This window comes from Falco naumanni, chromosome 7 (assembly GCF_017639655.2).
Source record: "Falco naumanni isolate bFalNau1 chromosome 7, bFalNau1.pat, whole genome shotgun sequence".
NCBI classification, from domain to species: Eukaryota; Metazoa; Chordata; class Aves; order Falconiformes; family Falconidae; genus Falco; species Falco naumanni.
This window is the reverse complement of record NC_054060.1, coordinates 28,696,327-28,712,283: the sequence shown is the minus strand read 5'-3', so window position 1 is coordinate 28,712,283 and position 15,957 is coordinate 28,696,327. Positions and strand designations below refer to the sequence as shown.

The window sequence follows — 15,957 nt, the reverse complement described above, 5'->3', positions numbered from 1 at the left end:
GCCCCCCTGCTGCCCACCGCGGGGGTGAAAAGCCCGCTGGGGCCCGGGACACCGTGGGGTGCCATCAGCGGGCACACGGGCAGGCTCCGAGCGCAGGTGAGCGGGCTGGCACCCCGCGCTGCCGCTGGTGGCCCCCCGGAGGTTCACGGGGCCCTGGCCCTTCCCCGAGGTTGGAAGGCGGGGGGCTGCCGGGCCTCTCCCCTGCGGCCGGGCCGGCCCCCGTGTCTGGGGCGAGTTGCCCACGCCCCGGGCGCCAGGCTCCTAATGCTGGCGGCTTCCCGCGAGGCCGGGCTGCGAGAGGCCAGAGCACCGCGCAGGGCCCGAGCGCCCGGCCCAGCCAGCCGGGACCGTGCCGGGGGAGGGGAAACCCCCGCCGCCGGGCCGGGCCGCGCCGCGCCGGGGTCCGGAACCGCCGCGGGGCCGGCCTGGCGGGTGGGCGGAGGGCGCTGCCCCGCCGCGCCGAGGGGCGCTCCGAGGGCGGCGAGGCGGGGGCGGGCGGTGAAGTGCCCCCCGCCCCGGAGAGCGGCGCGGCGCGGGGCGGCCCCCTCGGCGCGGCGGGCGGGAAGCAGCGCGGCGGCGGTAGGACCCGGCGGCCGCTCCCCGGAGGATGTGAGCGAGCGCCGCGGAGACGCGTGTGGGACGAGCCCGGCCCCGGCTGCGGGAGCTCGGTCCGGTGGCGCGGGGGGAGGCGGCGGCGGCGGCGGCTGCGGGGGGGGGGCTGCTGAGCGAGGCGAGGGGCGGCCTCCCCCTCCCGGCCGGAGGCAGGGCGGCGGCGGGGGCGAGGCGGAGCGGCGGGGAAGGCGAGCCGGCAGCCGGAGCGGGCGTGTGAGCCCCATGGGCCGAGAGCCTGCGAGAGGGGGAGGAGGAGCCGCCCCGCCGCCCGCCGCCCGGGGATGGTGAGGAGGCGGCGGCTGCCGGCAGCCCAGTGAGGCCTTCGCTCGGCACCCGCCGGAGAGCCCGCCTCGCCAGCCTCCCCCTTCCCCCCGCTCGCTCGCTGGCTCGCTCCCCCCTTCCCTCCCCTTCCCCTGCCTCCCTCCCCGGCTCCCTTCCCCTGCCGCCGCCACCCTCCCATCACCTCCTCCCCGGGCTCCAGCCATGTAAGTGACCCGCTCCCCCGGCTGGGAAGGGCTGGGGGAAGGAAGCGACGGGGCCGGGGCCTGCTCCGGTCGGCCGCGCCGTGCCCGCCGCATTGTGCGAGGCCGGGAGGGGAAGGGAAGGGAAGGGGGGCGGCCGCCCTCCGCCTTCCCCGGGCGGCGGCCGCTGACCCGCCTAGGCCGCGGCGGCGGGTGGGGGGCTGCCCCGCCGCCCCACCGGGCACGGCCGTGTTGCGGCGCGCCGGGGCGGCTGGGGGGGTGAGGGGGGCCGGGCTGCGGGCGGCCCCCGGCCGGCGTCCTGCCGGCGGGCCCGGGGCGGGCAGCAAGCTGTTGGCTCCCGCGGGATGCGGCGGGGGGGGCGCGGGGGGAGCCCCCGGCGGCCCTCGGACCTGCCCCCACCCGGCCTCCCTCGGAGCCGCGGCCTCCAGCGCCGGCGGGGGCTGGGGCCGCCCGGGACGTGCCCGAGCATCCCCCATGGAAACGGGGGTGGCGGGGGGGGGGGGGGTGTATTTCTAAAACTGTGGCAAATAAAAGTAGCCGAGTGCCCCCGCTTCTCCCACCTCACCCGCCCCCATTTTTTCCCCTTGTCTTCTGTAGCCGCGTTGTTCAGCCCAGCTCCGCTTTGCGGACCACTGTTTGCCGACGGGGGTGTGATTATCTCCGTGGGCATTTGGCGTGTGTAGGTGGCTGTGCAGCGTTTGGGGACTTGATTTTTTTTTTTCTTTTTTTTTTTTTTTTTTTTTTTCAGTCTTGTTTTGCAGAGCTGTAGGGAGCTGTCTGCAGATACACCCACCCCCCCACCCCCACCTCAGGTGAAATTCTGCAGTTACCAAAATGTTCTCGGAGACTTCTAGGACTTTTACTTCTGTTTCCTTCTAAAGCACATAATTATAATCGAGTATATGAGCGTGCTGTGACTTTTAATATATTTTACTGACAGTATGCTACTGATGCTAATGCAGCTTGCACCTTACAGTATCCCCCCTGCTCCTCCCACCCCCCTTGGGGAAAGTATTTAACTGTTATTTTTGCTTTGCTCTCCTACCACCTTTTAACATTTAAGAAGCAAATCCCTGATTTGCTCTTGTTTGTTTTATTTATACCACAGGAGGGATGTACATTTCAAAATACAGTTATAAAGGGGAGTTACTAACACTTAATTCAGAAGAATATTTGTTTACAGGTAAATAAATTTGACATACTGCATGACTAGTAATTACTTTTATGTAGTAGTTAATTTCCTGATGACAGCCACAACATTTGTCTGAGTTAACAGACTTAAAGATGCTGTGGAACTACCTTTGATTTTTTAAGTAGGAGGGTTTTTGTTGTGTGTGATGTTTATAGAACTGGTTTTGGTGTGCAGCGATGGTAAATCAAATTCAAGAATTGATCCAATGTCCACAAATAACTTATAGCTCCAGCATTCACTTGCCGGCTTATAAAAATGTCCTGTAAGTGATTACATTAAGAATTAAATAGGTTCATGACTGACGTGGTTTGTTTGGGGACAGAACAAAACTTCTGTTATAAATACGTCAAAATGGAATTTGATTAAATGCATCTCAAGTTGGTACAGAAGTTCTGAGCAGCACAGTTCTTAAATTATATGAGCAGAAACTGTAAAAGGGCTTGTTTGGGAACATAAAGAGGATTTTGTCTGGGCTGTGTCTTTGACAGAGAGGGTATGAAGAAGTCTCTTTTCTGCCATCATTCAGTTTTGAAATAGCTTAGTTTGTCCTATCAAACCGTAGTTGTAGTTGCAGCTCGGACAGCTGGATGTCGTAACTCTGGCCCCCTCACCTGAACAGTGTCAACCTCCTGTCTATTGATCAGTGAAGGCATGAGAGCACAAGTATTTCACATTACAGTTTTGTAAACCTAGATTAGATGAACAGATTGAAAGAAAAGTGGATGTGGCTTTAGAGATTTTTTGTTCTCCACTTACCATTTTCCTTGTAGCTTAGTATCAGAGAAGCCTTTCTGAACCTTGTGATAAGCCGCACTTGCTGCCATGAAGCGTAGACGTGATGTCATTCGTCGCAGAACATACGGTAGCAAATATTAGTGACCACACCTAACTCATGGGCCACAGTATGTTTTTGTAAAGTAAGCTAAGATGCTGGAACAACCTGGTCCTTCGAACACCGTCTGCCCAGATTTGGTAACTGGGTCATCGTGCGAAGCTGCTGCAGGCTTAGAGGGCCCTGAGCACATTGGAAGTGCTGCTGCTCCTGCGAAATATCCAAGGCAGGATTTGTGCAATGCAGGAGATGTACTTCACTGGTCAAAGCCTGGTGGGGACACGTTATCTCTATGCTCCACTTGAAATGTTGGCTGGAGCCCAACTTTGTTGTGTCAGTGCTGTTCAGGTGCAGTTGGCTGTCAGCTGTGAGCTTACGCTGGGATGTGGGATCTGCTGTGGGAAGAGAGCTTAGGTTGCTCATGGTATAAATGTAATGGGCCCAAACACACACACACACACCCCGCCCCACTCCAGTTACTGTGTGTCTCATCTGCTCTCATGACAGTGTCATGTGGCCAGGGTATGCAGGCATGAGCAGCTGGATCCTTTTTTGCCTGGTGCTGCTGCTGTGCATTGTAACAACACCTAAGGATGTGTAGTGCGTTAGGAGGGCTCAGGGTATTCTGGGAGCATCAGGACTGTGCCACACCAGGGCAGCGGGCATCAGTAACTGGTGGTGTGATGGGCAAAGTGTTAGTCCTGGAGCATGCTTTGCTCTAACCTGCTTTCTGATCTGAGCTAACTTGTAGAGCCTGAGCACAGTCTAACGTGCCAGGTGAGGCAGTGGCAGGACTGAGGTTGGTGAGTGTGATCCACATTCAGTCTCTTACTGTCCCTCATGAAGATGAGGTGATGACCGTAGATGCTGCTTGCATCCTGTAAGCTTAGGTTTTGGCCTCAGTATTATGGAAGAATTCCTTTCAGAAGGTGAGCATAATAAATGGAAGAGAACGAGCGAAGGAGCTCTGATGTAACTCTCCCAAATACGGAAAAGATGGTTCTGCTCCACCTTCAGTTGGACGGTTGGTTTGACTGACTCCTTAAAGCAGGTTTTGCTGCTGCTGCAGTGCCTAGGGAAGTGAGTTATCTCAGTATTTATGAAGAAGTTAATAACCTTTAAGGAATTAATATACACGTAAAACCAGTGTCACCGTGATACGATGCTGATGTGCTGTTCGTGATTTACTGCACTTCAGCATGTGAGGAATACGTTGGTATTGAAAAAGGTATTACAGAAATGCATATTGAAAAACAAGCAAACATCAGGCTAAGAGAAAGACTGAGTTGTTTAGCTTTTGACAGTATTCAGTCATGTGCAGACACAGGCTGGAGCAGCCAGGTCATACTTACCTCAAATGCCCTCAGTTCGCTGGGAACCATTCCTAGATGGCCATAAATGAGGACTGTAATCATTCTTTTTTTTTTTTTTTTTTTTTTTTTCCTTTCCCCCTCTAAGGATTTTATGGAAAAGGAACTTTCTCTGGTTTACGCATCTTCAGTAGTACATTGACCTGTAGTTAACTTGCTCTTCTATTCTGAGAAATCGCTCTTACTTGCTGCCACTGTCTTCAATAGCATCTTTTACTAAAATAGATATATTAGGCACAGCTTGAACTTAGTTTTAAAATATAGCAGATAAGAGTGGGTTTGCTGCTGTTGGAACTGTATATGGACATCTTTTTGGACAGCGAGAAGGGATCCCCAGCTCTTTGCAGTGTGAAGAAAAATAAGCTTAAGTTCCCCCTTACAAAACACGCGCTCTGGCATAGCTGACCGAAGGACTGAGGTGGAGCCCATGCTGCAGTTTGGTGTCGGGGAATGTTTAGTGTTTTCCCACTTTGTTGTGCTGTACTACCCAGTCTTCTGTGCGTGTCTCATTTATAATACCCCCTACCACCTTCACCACCCCTCTCCCCTGGAAGGAGACAGGCAGGTAAGGACACATCCATGATAGCAGGGTTGCGGTAGCGAGTGGGGAGTGTTTCTTGGGTACAAGTTTTAGGGAAAAGGCAGTCCAAACTTTTTGAATGCTGCAGAGAGTAGAAAAAAGTAGTTCCTCTGAACTTTGAATTTCTTTGTTGATCTGCTTTTTTGGGCTGTATTGTCATTCAGATTAGGAGATTTCAGTTTGGATGGGAGCAGGAGGCTGCCAAGTGGTAATTTTGGCAAGCGTTAACCCAGAAAACCTGGCGTAAGTTAGCTGCAGATTGCAGAATTTTGGGCCTTCGCGCTTTTTTCTGTTTTTAGTAATAGAATTGGCCTTTCTACAGACTAGTTTGGCTTGTAGCTTCCTTCTTTATGTATGGTTATTGAAAAGGATATTGATTGTTTAATGCAGCTAAATTGTTGAATTCAAGGTGCAGAGGTAGGTTGCACAGTCCCTGTGTTCTATTATGGCACGTTAGAAGCATTAACTTTCACACCTGGGTGCTGCATTTCCAGATGTAAGTTGTGATAATCTTAGGGGTTTTGTTTAACACCTTGCAAATGGCTTGATGCTTAAACGAGGCCTCTAAATGAGGTCTGGTCTACCCTTGACACGAACAAGTAAGTCTAGCTTGCGTGACTATTGTGCATGCAATTTTGAAAGGAGAATGAAAGCCTGCAGTGGTCGTCAAGTTCTACCCTAATTCCTCTGGAGCCAAAGGAGTTTGTTCCAAGGTAACTCTGGCAGCTGTGGGTTACTGGTCTCTATTCTGCAGCATATGGTGTTCTCATATTTATTAATGAAATTAAGGCATTCTTACATGTCTTTTGTTCCAATGTCATTTTTTTGTGTGTGTTTTCCCTCCCTCAGGCAAACATCTTATCTGTTTCTCGGAGTTGATAATTATAGCCAGTGAGATATGGCAGATTTGTAATTTGAGAAAACCCAGCCCCACTACTCCTTGTTTCTGGGGGAAAACCAGAAAATAAAAGTGTTACTGGAAAAACTGAGGAATAGTGATAAACCGTGAAAGTTCATAGGCAAAGTATCAGGGGAGGGACCTCCTTTCTCCCAGTCTATTTCTGCTGGCAGTGGTGGGACTTGTTCAAATTTGGCCTCCCTGCTTTGAAGGCTGCCCATTTCAGAGCACTGGCGATGTACGGTACAGAGCCCTCTGGCCCAGCTGGGGTTTCAGTTCTGGGTTGGATTCGTTCAGATCACCTGTTTCTTCCATCCAGGGTTGTGTCTTAATGAGTTATGGGGAATTAGTTGCTTTTTTAATCGAGTTTCTGATGGATGGATATCACCTGTGTGCTCAGAGATAATTGATACATGTGTGCCAAATGCATGCAGAGATGGTAAATATTTTTCAGGTGGGAATGTGATGTCTCTGTGGTTCAAAAGTGACTGCAGTAAAAAACAGGTCTTTGGTGGCGGGTGACAAATGCTGCTGAGTTTTGTTTTATTAAACTTCTTCGTTACTGCTGGGAATTTGTCACCAATTACATTTTTTTGATCACCCATGTAATACCAAATTGAATGGCGGTATGGACACTTTGGAGAGCACAAAAGTCATTAAAGAAAAACAAGCAGAGAACGTTTGTACCACAGGCAGAAAAATAATCGGATTCAATTTAGAAAAATAATAAAAGCTAATGCATTTGGGAAGAGATTACTTTCAATGAGGGAGAAAAACGCAAAAAACATTTCTGTGGTAGTCAGCCGTGAGCTAGACACGTTTTCAATAAGATACGGCAATTTTAAGCTATTTAGATAGGGACTTCATCTCATAAAGCAGAGGAGTAAAAATCCTAAGTTGTATTTAGATGTATTTGATTGCAAGGAAGACAGCAGCAAACTGCGATGCATTCAGGGAAGAGCAATAACATTGATCAGGGTGCTCTAAGGGTTGATTTAAGATAACAGAAAGGTATGTGAGCTTATCTGAGACTTTGTGTACCTCTAGCAGAGGCAGGAGTTATAAATAACAAAGGTAGAGAAGACACTTCCTGGGGAGTCGAGGAGATCTGAGTGGGATTAACAGGATGATGGTGAAGGTAGGAAAATCTGAACCAGGGTATTGGGAATTTTTACTGCCAGAAGTTTATCTCTAAGATGCCTGTGTGTTGCTAGTTGATAGACTACTATACATTAGACTGTAAAAAACCCACACCTTCCAGAAGAGGTTCTAGAAGTCGTCTTACCAGGAAATACTGAAAACTGGACTTTGTGAAATCTCAGAATTGTTATTGTTGTGGAGAGTGAGGTGGTGTTGGAGAGATGGAGGTCTGCTGGGCAAGAGCTTGCATCAGCCTCTTACTCAGACAGCGTCTGGTGATATTGTGAGTCTGTCCACAATTGATCTGCTCAGTGAAGAAGCAGGACTTCAGCAAGCATGTATTTTGTCATCTCCACCCACGAGATACAAAAATCCTCGTAAAGAGCTAAGCCTGCATTTAGGATTTGTAATAATAATAATAAAAAAGTGCCCAAACCAACAACCCAACAATGAAACCTACTCCCTGTTATATCCCTTACTGTACATATGTGACATACATCAAAATGACAGTTCACTCTTCTTTTGATCCTTTTAGAAATAGCTGAGAAGGAGGAAAACGGGAAAAAAAACCCCAAACCATCCCTTTTGTGGAGCCTTCTGCAGGAGTTCAGGAATTTCAACAGAGTGATCTTTTGGCGTAAACTGGTTTTTCAAGAGACATTCCTGCCATTATGAATGAAGTAGCAATAGTGAAGGAAGGGTGGCTTCACAAACGAGGTAAGTGTCTCTTCACTCCAGGACAGTAGACTGACTTCCGTGTGATGATCTGTCCTTTAGCAGCATGTCCTCAAATAGTCTGCTATTTTTCCATTCACCCTAATGGGCAGTGGCATGTAAGGAGTGTGCGTGACTTTCTCTCAAGTTTGAGAAATCACACATAGAAGGGGTTTTCTTTGCGGGTGTGCGTGTGTGTACGCTCACTGAAAAGTGTCAGCTGCTTTGAAAATGGTGATAGAGATAGCAACTTAGGAGGTACTGCTTGGAGCGTTAAAGGTTAAATTGTTCTAAATTATTTTGGTTTATATGTAAGTCTGCAGCTTTTCTTTTTATGTTGGAAGGTAGAATTGTCTTGAGGTGGATCTTCATTTGAATGGTGAAAAATACGCCTGTATTTTGTGAGCAATGCTGAGCTGTTGCAGAGACTTGCTAGAGAATGCGCCGTTTGGTTTGAGTCTGAACCGTTCTTGGTACCAGTGTCTTAGGAAGAATAACCTTGAGTTTGTGCACCCTGTGCATTTCTGTTGTACCACTAATGGCGTTTGATTTTTATTTAAAAATCTTTATTCTTGACTGGGTGGCAAACATGAAATAACATAGCTATTAGACTTCAAATGTCTGATTCCCAAAACAGCGGGGCTGTTTTTTTGGGGGGGTAAGGTGGTGTTTGTTTTCAAGTACTGCAGCATTGCTCCTATAAGGTACTTGACTTACCTGTTTCTTTGTATTCTGCTATTATTTCTTGGAAGGGATTGAGCAGTGTTAGGTACTTTCCATAATACCGTCATTTTTTTGGACCAAAAACAGAATCTGTGTGCTCCAGCAGTAGGGAAGGTCACATGGTTCTGCAGGCTCAGGATTTTTCTGGAGGGTTTGTAACAACTTGCCTGAAGGTGCAAAGGTGTAGCATAATTATTTCTGGAAGAAAATGGAAATATATTATCATAACCTTGATAAAGGCTGGTGGTTCTTCTGCAACAGTAAGAAATTTCTAAGAATTTGGAAAACATGATGATAATCTGTGTTTTAAAAGGGTGAAAATAGAGATTTCTAATAGCTGGATGTGCAAGCCTAGCTTAGCATATTGTCTGATGATGTGAAAATGTTTTGATAAAGTTCTTTGTTTGTTTTTTTTGTTCTTGTTTATTTCGGGTAGAAATGCCTTTCCACTCATTGTCTTAACTCATTCAGTAATTTTGGTGTACCCAGGCTACCTTGTTCTGATGAAGTATTTGAGAATTATGCTGTGTTTGGGTAAAACAGGAGAAAGTAACACAGAATTATGCTTCCCATTCCCATTTATTAATTTAGAAACTCTTCAAATCAGAGGGATAAGTTTTTAGTTTTAAATGAAGTGATTAAGCTTTTTTGTAAACTAACTGTTGTTACAATTCTTTCTGCACTTACCTGTAACTTTAAAAAAACCGAAGTGTTACTTTGAGGAGCACTGAATGAAAACCTGAGGGAGAAGCATTTGTTTTAAAACGTAAAAAATCCTGGGGAAGAAGCATTAATTTTAAAAAGTCAAAAAATCTGGGGGAGAAACATTTATTTTAAAGTGTGAAGCTGGCTTTGCATTGTCAGGATGATTCAGAGGCAGATGTGCCTGAAACTTTGAAACAGTCGTGTTGCATTTCAAGCTTGTCTGTATTTACTCTTGAGAATTTACTTTTCATTGTTTCTAGGATTATGATAAAGCTACTTTCAAGTAAGGAGACCTCTGGAGGAGCTCTTAGTAAAAGATGCCCTGATATTTTTTTTATTTTTTTTTTCAATTACCTTAGAGAAACAGATTATGATCTTTGATGGTTTGCTGATAATATTATGATGAGATTATCTGCTGAACCCATTTCCAAAATGTTACTCTGCATGTTCTGCATATTTGAGACTGCAAATTTGTGCCCAAATGCCCAAACTGTTAAGCAGGTGTTTTTTGCATGCTAGCTTTCCTAATCTTTTTAACCTGCTCCCCAATGCCTTTTTGCCTTCTTGGTATGTGTGGTGACACCTATTGCATTCCACTGCATTGACTTTCCAGTTGTTAATTTGGCGTTGTCCATGCAAGGAGGATTTTAGAAAGCAGTGCTATCTCTCCTCCTCAGCATGCCAGCATGTCTGCTCCGTTACTCTCTTCTTGGTTTTTGTAGCTGTTTCAGGATCAGTTGACAAATTCAACTTTGGCTGGGGGTGTGGGGGAGAACAACTGATCCACTTGTATGCGCGTGTGTTTTCTAGAGGGTTGTGTTTTTTTTGATCATGTACGTTCACTGCCAGACCCTATCAGTTTGCTGGCTCTGCAAGATCAAGTGCTTCAACCACAGGATGTTTCCAAAACTGATGTCTGATACTGTGAGCTTCTGAAGTTAAGGCATAAACAGTAATTACTGCAGGGAGGGACTGCTAAAGAAGGATTTTAGATATAGGAAACTTATGTTGTTTGCCTTTTGGATCATTTATAAAACCAAAAGTTGCACTGCATGTGTTCTTTAAAGATCCTAGGGCTTTCCACATGCAGATATTTTAAGTAGTGACTGGCCAAAATCCAGTTTGGGCAACGATGCTGTCTACCTAACGTTCCCCTATAGCTTTGGTTGGATATGGTGTTTTGTAGTTCACGTCCTGAGCAATTGAACAGCATGACTGTGTGCATTTAAAACAGTTGGCTACATCTCACCCCAGCAGTGGCTTAATTTTGGTGGGTTTAATGATTTGTGTATGTGTAAATCAGGCTGCAAAGTGCTCTGGAGCCCTTCTGGATGGCAGGTGTATATAAGCATAAAGCAGTCATTAGCAGGAGCAGGTGTTTTGGCCTGGCAGGGAAATAGCAGGGCTTTCTGGAATTGTGGGGTTGTTTTCTTCTGTCAGCATGCTGTACATTTCTGTTTTTGTTTCCAAGATTAAAAATACAAATGGAGAAATGAAATTAAACATCGCTGCCTGGCCGAGAGCTCTCAGCAGTTCTGTAAGTCAGTCCCTTAAAGGAAGCTGTACTTCCAGTAGTGCAGATGTTTGTTTATGCAGGGGCCAGAGTCATCTCCATGACATGTCTAGTCTCAACCAGGCAGAAATAGAATAATTAATGAATGAACTTCTTTTTCCCCTTTTCCCCATTGGCAGCACTTTGGTGCTGTTACACAGTGAGGCTGTACTCTTGTGTGAAGACGGAAACAGTAGTTAAAATACTAACCACTCTTTGAATAACTGCGTGGCTGAAGTATTCCAACACACACGTAGAAAATGTGAAGAAACTCAGACTTGGAGTTGGTGTATGTGTATGTCCGGAATGTGTAGTCCCTGATTGTGTTACATTGAAGGTTATTTTAGTAGGAGAGGATGGGGAAATGGGTCGATGCAGAGGTGCTGTAATTATGATTGGATATGAGGGGAGAAGGAGAAAATTATCTGCCCAGATTGCTGCTTGTTGAGCTCTGAGATTATAGATTTTCTGCATGTGTGTCGTGAATATCCTTAGTTTTGGTTATGTGTTGTAAAAGAGGTATGCCCAAGTGTACTTTAATTGCTTTACTGATACGTTTTAAAGATCTTGTTGGATTTCTTGCATCTTTCTGCTCTGGTCCTTGTTTATGAAGGTCCTTCTATTGTCTTCAGTCTTCATCCTGTTTTTTTTTTATTATTATTATTTAAAAAAAGTCTTTCTGCAAGGCTAACAAAGAGGGGGATTGTGCATTTTGATACTCTGTCATCTCTGTCTTCCCTAGTATGTCCGGCTTTCTTATTAGGGCATAAACTTGTATAGAAAAAGGAACCTTTTGGAGGCAGGGAAAGAGGGGGAGGGAAAACTGTACACTGACATTTGAAAAAGGAAATAGAGATCTTGATTTCTCACTCTGAGAACTCCGAAGCAATTATAAGCAGCAGGAGAGACTTGTGTATTCATCAATTAATATGTAGCAGCAAATGTGGAGCTACTTTTTGCTTTGTTTTTAAATAGGTTATAAACACCATACAGTAATTTTAACAGTGAAAACCAATGTTAAGTTGTGCGGACTTTAGGCAGGTAAAACTGTTTGGTTAGGAGTCAGGCTTCCAAGATGATGAAAATTACTAGAGGTCCTTGAATGAGAAATTACACACAAGATACTTATTATAGGAATTATACAAAATATCTTTATTCTACTTATGGAAATACAACTTTTGTTTTGTTCAAAGAATTATTTCTGTAATTAAATGGAGTGATACAAATGTCATAATAAATAACCAGTAGTCCATTGTAATTTGTCTTCCTGTAGCTTCATTCATAAAATGAATGCGGGATCCATATGTAAAATACAAGCCAGGAATTAAATGCTAATTGTTGCTTTTTTAACTTTCTCTAGGAGAAATGCACAGACTGTGAACTTTAGCTTTGTTATTTTGAGCACAGGTTCATACTTTGGGTATTCTGTTAGTATGAACCAAAATGGGATCTTATAAGGTACGAGCAAAGTTAACTTTTTTTTTTTTTTTAAAGCCAGCAGATCTCTTGTGTTGCTGTTTTTCTTCACCTCTTCTTTCTTCTCTCTTTTCTGTTCTCACCATGTTCCCTACCTCTTTGTGTGTGTGTGTATGTGTGTCTTATTTTGGGGTGTTTTTTATTTTGTACCATGGTTTCTGCCTGTCCCTGGGATGTAGCAGTGCACTTTCTTGATGGCCTGTGTAGCCAGAACCTTTGAGGTTCAGATTAGTTCAAGGAACATCTGCCTTTCATGGTATTTCAAAGGAGTGGCTGTGGCACTTGATACAAAGGATCCTAAGACACATCTGAACTCTGAGGATGCCAGCTATGGAGGGCACAGCTGCTTCAGAGGAAAAACTGGGGGGAAGAGGAAAGGTAAGAAACAAGGTAGGGGCTCAACAAAGAACGGAGGGGTTGTAACAGAGGGAAAGAAACTGATGCCACTTCCAGAGCTGAAGGGTTGAGTTTATAGGGAAATCTGTTGCTCTTCTTATTGGAAACAAAAGATAAGCTGTGTCAGTTTGTGGTTTTTCTTGTGTGTCTCTTTTTCAACACAAGGGGCAATAATTTTGCAACGCTAGCTCTCGGTTGCTTTTATTTTGCTTGCCTTGTTCTGGGAAAAGGAGATTGGGGAGGAACCAGGAAATTGTTGACCAATAAATCTGACCTTGGTGGTAGACAAGATGCTAGAGACATTAAGAAAGGATGAGATCACAAAACATCTGGAGAAATATGAGCTGATAATGGCTAGTCAGCTAGACTTTTGGAGGGTAAATCTCATCTGATGGAATTATTTGTGGAGAGATCACAGGAAACAGGCTGGATCCAGTGTACTGTGAAAAGTCTGTTTTGGATGACAGGGCATTCAGATGCTGAGAATTACCTAGTACAGTGTAACTATACTGTACTACATCTTTGAAAGAGCTAGTGTAACCTCGAGATTGCTCATCTTCCTTCCACTGAGCAGACTACTTAAGTCTTTGACCATCTTTGTTACTTTCCATTGTCCTAGAAAAGTCGTTCTGGAACATTTTTTCATGTAGCAAAACCCATTCTTTAAGCCACAGCTTTACATTTTTGAAGGGCGAGTTATTTCTTTTTTTCAGTAAAAATTACTCCCCCAAATTTTTATTCTTACATTTACCCCCCACCTTTTTTGCAGAATACTTCTAGTTCTTTAGAGAACTCATGCTAGGTTAGATGTTTTTCTCTGTGATTGTAAACTGGAACTTAAATGTGAGTGACACCAAACACACTCCTGCTTTGAATGGCAAAGAGGATGAGCTCAGGTGTTGATGCCCACAATATTTATGTCAGTCCTGGAAGTTTACTTTCATATTCTGTTTCATTTTACATCAGAAGCAAAACAAACCAGGTCTCAATTTTATCTCTAAAAGTGGGGTAGCATCATAAATTACTGTTACTTGTTGTTAAAAGAGATTTGAGAATGAGAGATGTAGCACGTTGCTAAACCTGTTAAAGTCAATGTGAGAATGCTTGATACGTTGGGTTATGCAGAAACTGCTTGAATTGGCTTTGATCCTCTTTTTTCATAGTTCCCTCATTTTCAAGAAGGAAAAGGTAGGCCTGTGCAAAAAAAAACCCAAAAACAGTTGTCCATGTGTGGTTTTCTGTTCTTTTTTTCTCTCAGTAAGCATATTGAGAAGTCATCAGGTTTGGATTTAGGAAGAAAGAAGTACTAAGTGAGTATGCTATTTTGAGGTAAGGGAGAGCACGAGAGTAAAGCTTGTTCGTTGTTCTTGCAGGAGTGGTTTTAGGCAAGGTACAGTGCCATGCATTTTAAATTTGGTGCCTTGTCCTTACTTGAGAATATTTTCTGTAGCCTCTGTGATGGATGCCAGAATGTTCCCTCCCTTCCAGCATTCCCTGCTGGCGGTCCCCCTGCCTAAGCACCGTCATTTGCACTCCTCACTTGTGCCCACGGCTTCCCCTGCCTAAACTTCCTCTGTGTTAGCACACTTAGCCCTAGACTTCACCATCTGAACAAGCTGGTTAGGACTTTGCTCTTGCAGCAATACATGGTGACGTGCACTATATCTTCTTTTATCCACTTTTTATGTTACTAATAATTCTCTTCAAAGTTAGGATGTTCATTGGTCTCAGACTCATTCAGAAAACAAACCTGAATATGTATTGGAAAGAGAAATTTGCTTAACATTCGAACATTTAATTTTAACGCATTTTAAAAGACATAGCATTGTCAAAACAAACAACTGTCAGCCTTCTGGGTCTTTTTTCTCCCTTTTAATATTAAAGTAACTGATTTACTAAGAAAAAATAGTTAAATCTTATTTAAATAGTCTTCTCTCATGGGGGAAAGACAGGAGGGATTATTATTTTCAGATGTATTATGTTACAGGTACAATGTGCCACTTAAAGGGGGAACAAAAACCAGGAAACTATGTGAGGAAAGAGGAAGAAAAAGAATGGAGAAAGAATAGCACCATATTAGGTGTGAAGTACTGTGCTTCTGTGAGAAATATTTAGTGCAACTGAAAGGGGGAAATAATGAAGACCAACTTTGAGTGCAGTTGGAAAACAAGTTACGGAACTCTGGGATTATTCTCCCACCTCTTCAAGTTGAGCCAAAAATGTGCAAAAGATAGCTGGTCAAACAATATTGTGAAATTTGTCAGTTTATTCAAAAGTGCATGGTCATGTTTGAGGACAGCTGAGATAAACAATCATCACAGACTGTGGGCAAGTCGCTTACTGTTTCCCTGAGTCTCTTGGGTAAGTGAGGAGAGCGTGTTTTGAAGTGCTGTCCAAAGCCCAGGCCTTTGGTGAACTGCATGTAGAAATATGCTTTGGAGTCAGTGGTTCTGTGAATGAGTGCTGTGGTGTTTCATGCTAATAGCGAGTGCAGCATCCAGATCATTTACAGGGCTATCCTCTGCTTGCGTCTTACTAATGTGCTCTTAACGAGGCCCACAGAACATGCATACAAGAGGAGTGGGTTTTGTGTCAGTCGTGAACCACCTATGAAATACCTTCGTAGAAGATAATTGTTTTGGGAGAGAGCTCCGGTCTTAGAATGTTTTGGGTTGGAATGGACCTTTAAAGATAATCTAGTCAACCCCCCTTGCCCTGGGCAGGGACATCTTTTCAGTAGCTCCGATTGCTCAAAACCCCATCCAACCTGACCTTGAATGCTTCCAATGATGGGGCATCTATAGCTTCTCTAGGCAACCTCTTCCAGTGTTTCACCACCCTCATAGTAAAGAATTTCTTCCTTCTATATAGGTAGTCTAAATCTACTTTCCTATAATTTAAAACCATTACCCCTTGTCCTGTCACTATAGGCCCTGGTGAAAAGCCTGTCTCACTCTTTCATACAAGCCCCTGCGATGTAGTGAAAAGCTGCAGTAAGGTCTCCCTGGAGCCTTCTCTTCTCCAGGCTGAGCAGCCGCAGCTCTCTCAGCCTTTCTTTGTAGGAGAGGTCCTCAGGACAAGGATTATTATGCTAATATGAAAGTCTGACTCATGAGGTTGACAATGGTGTTACTGGAATGGACTTCAGCTGCTGATGGAGGTCAGGGCTGTTTAGAAGAATTGCTGCTAATTGTCAAATGTGAAGTGAAGCCCTTATGTTTGTGGTGGCTTTATGAATCAGTTCCCACCTGTAGAAGTCAAAAGATTTTGAGAGCTTTGCCCCTT

General features: G+C 45.0%; 1 protein-coding gene across 3 annotated transcripts in view; it reads left to right on the top strand.

Annotated features, from left to right (window-relative positions):
* Nucleotides 1-545: 545 nt before the first annotated feature.
* AKT1 (AKT serine/threonine kinase 1) overlaps nt 546-15,957 on the top strand; it is a 74,556-nt gene continuing 59,144 nt past the window's right edge. The window contains exons 1-3 of one of the 3 annotated variants that reach the window (XM_040602437.1): nt 767-1,097; nt 2,203-2,277; nt 7,642-7,823. In XM_040602437.1, coding sequence (XP_040458371.1) covers nt 7,778-7,823 — 46 coding nt within the window. In that variant the 5' untranslated portion in view covers nt 767-1,097; nt 2,203-2,277; nt 7,642-7,777. Of the gene's footprint in view, nt 610-716; nt 1,098-2,202; nt 2,278-7,641; nt 7,824-15,957 lie in introns of those variants that run through there. The other 2 variants (XM_040602438.1, XM_040602436.1) reach the window with 2 other exon arrangements.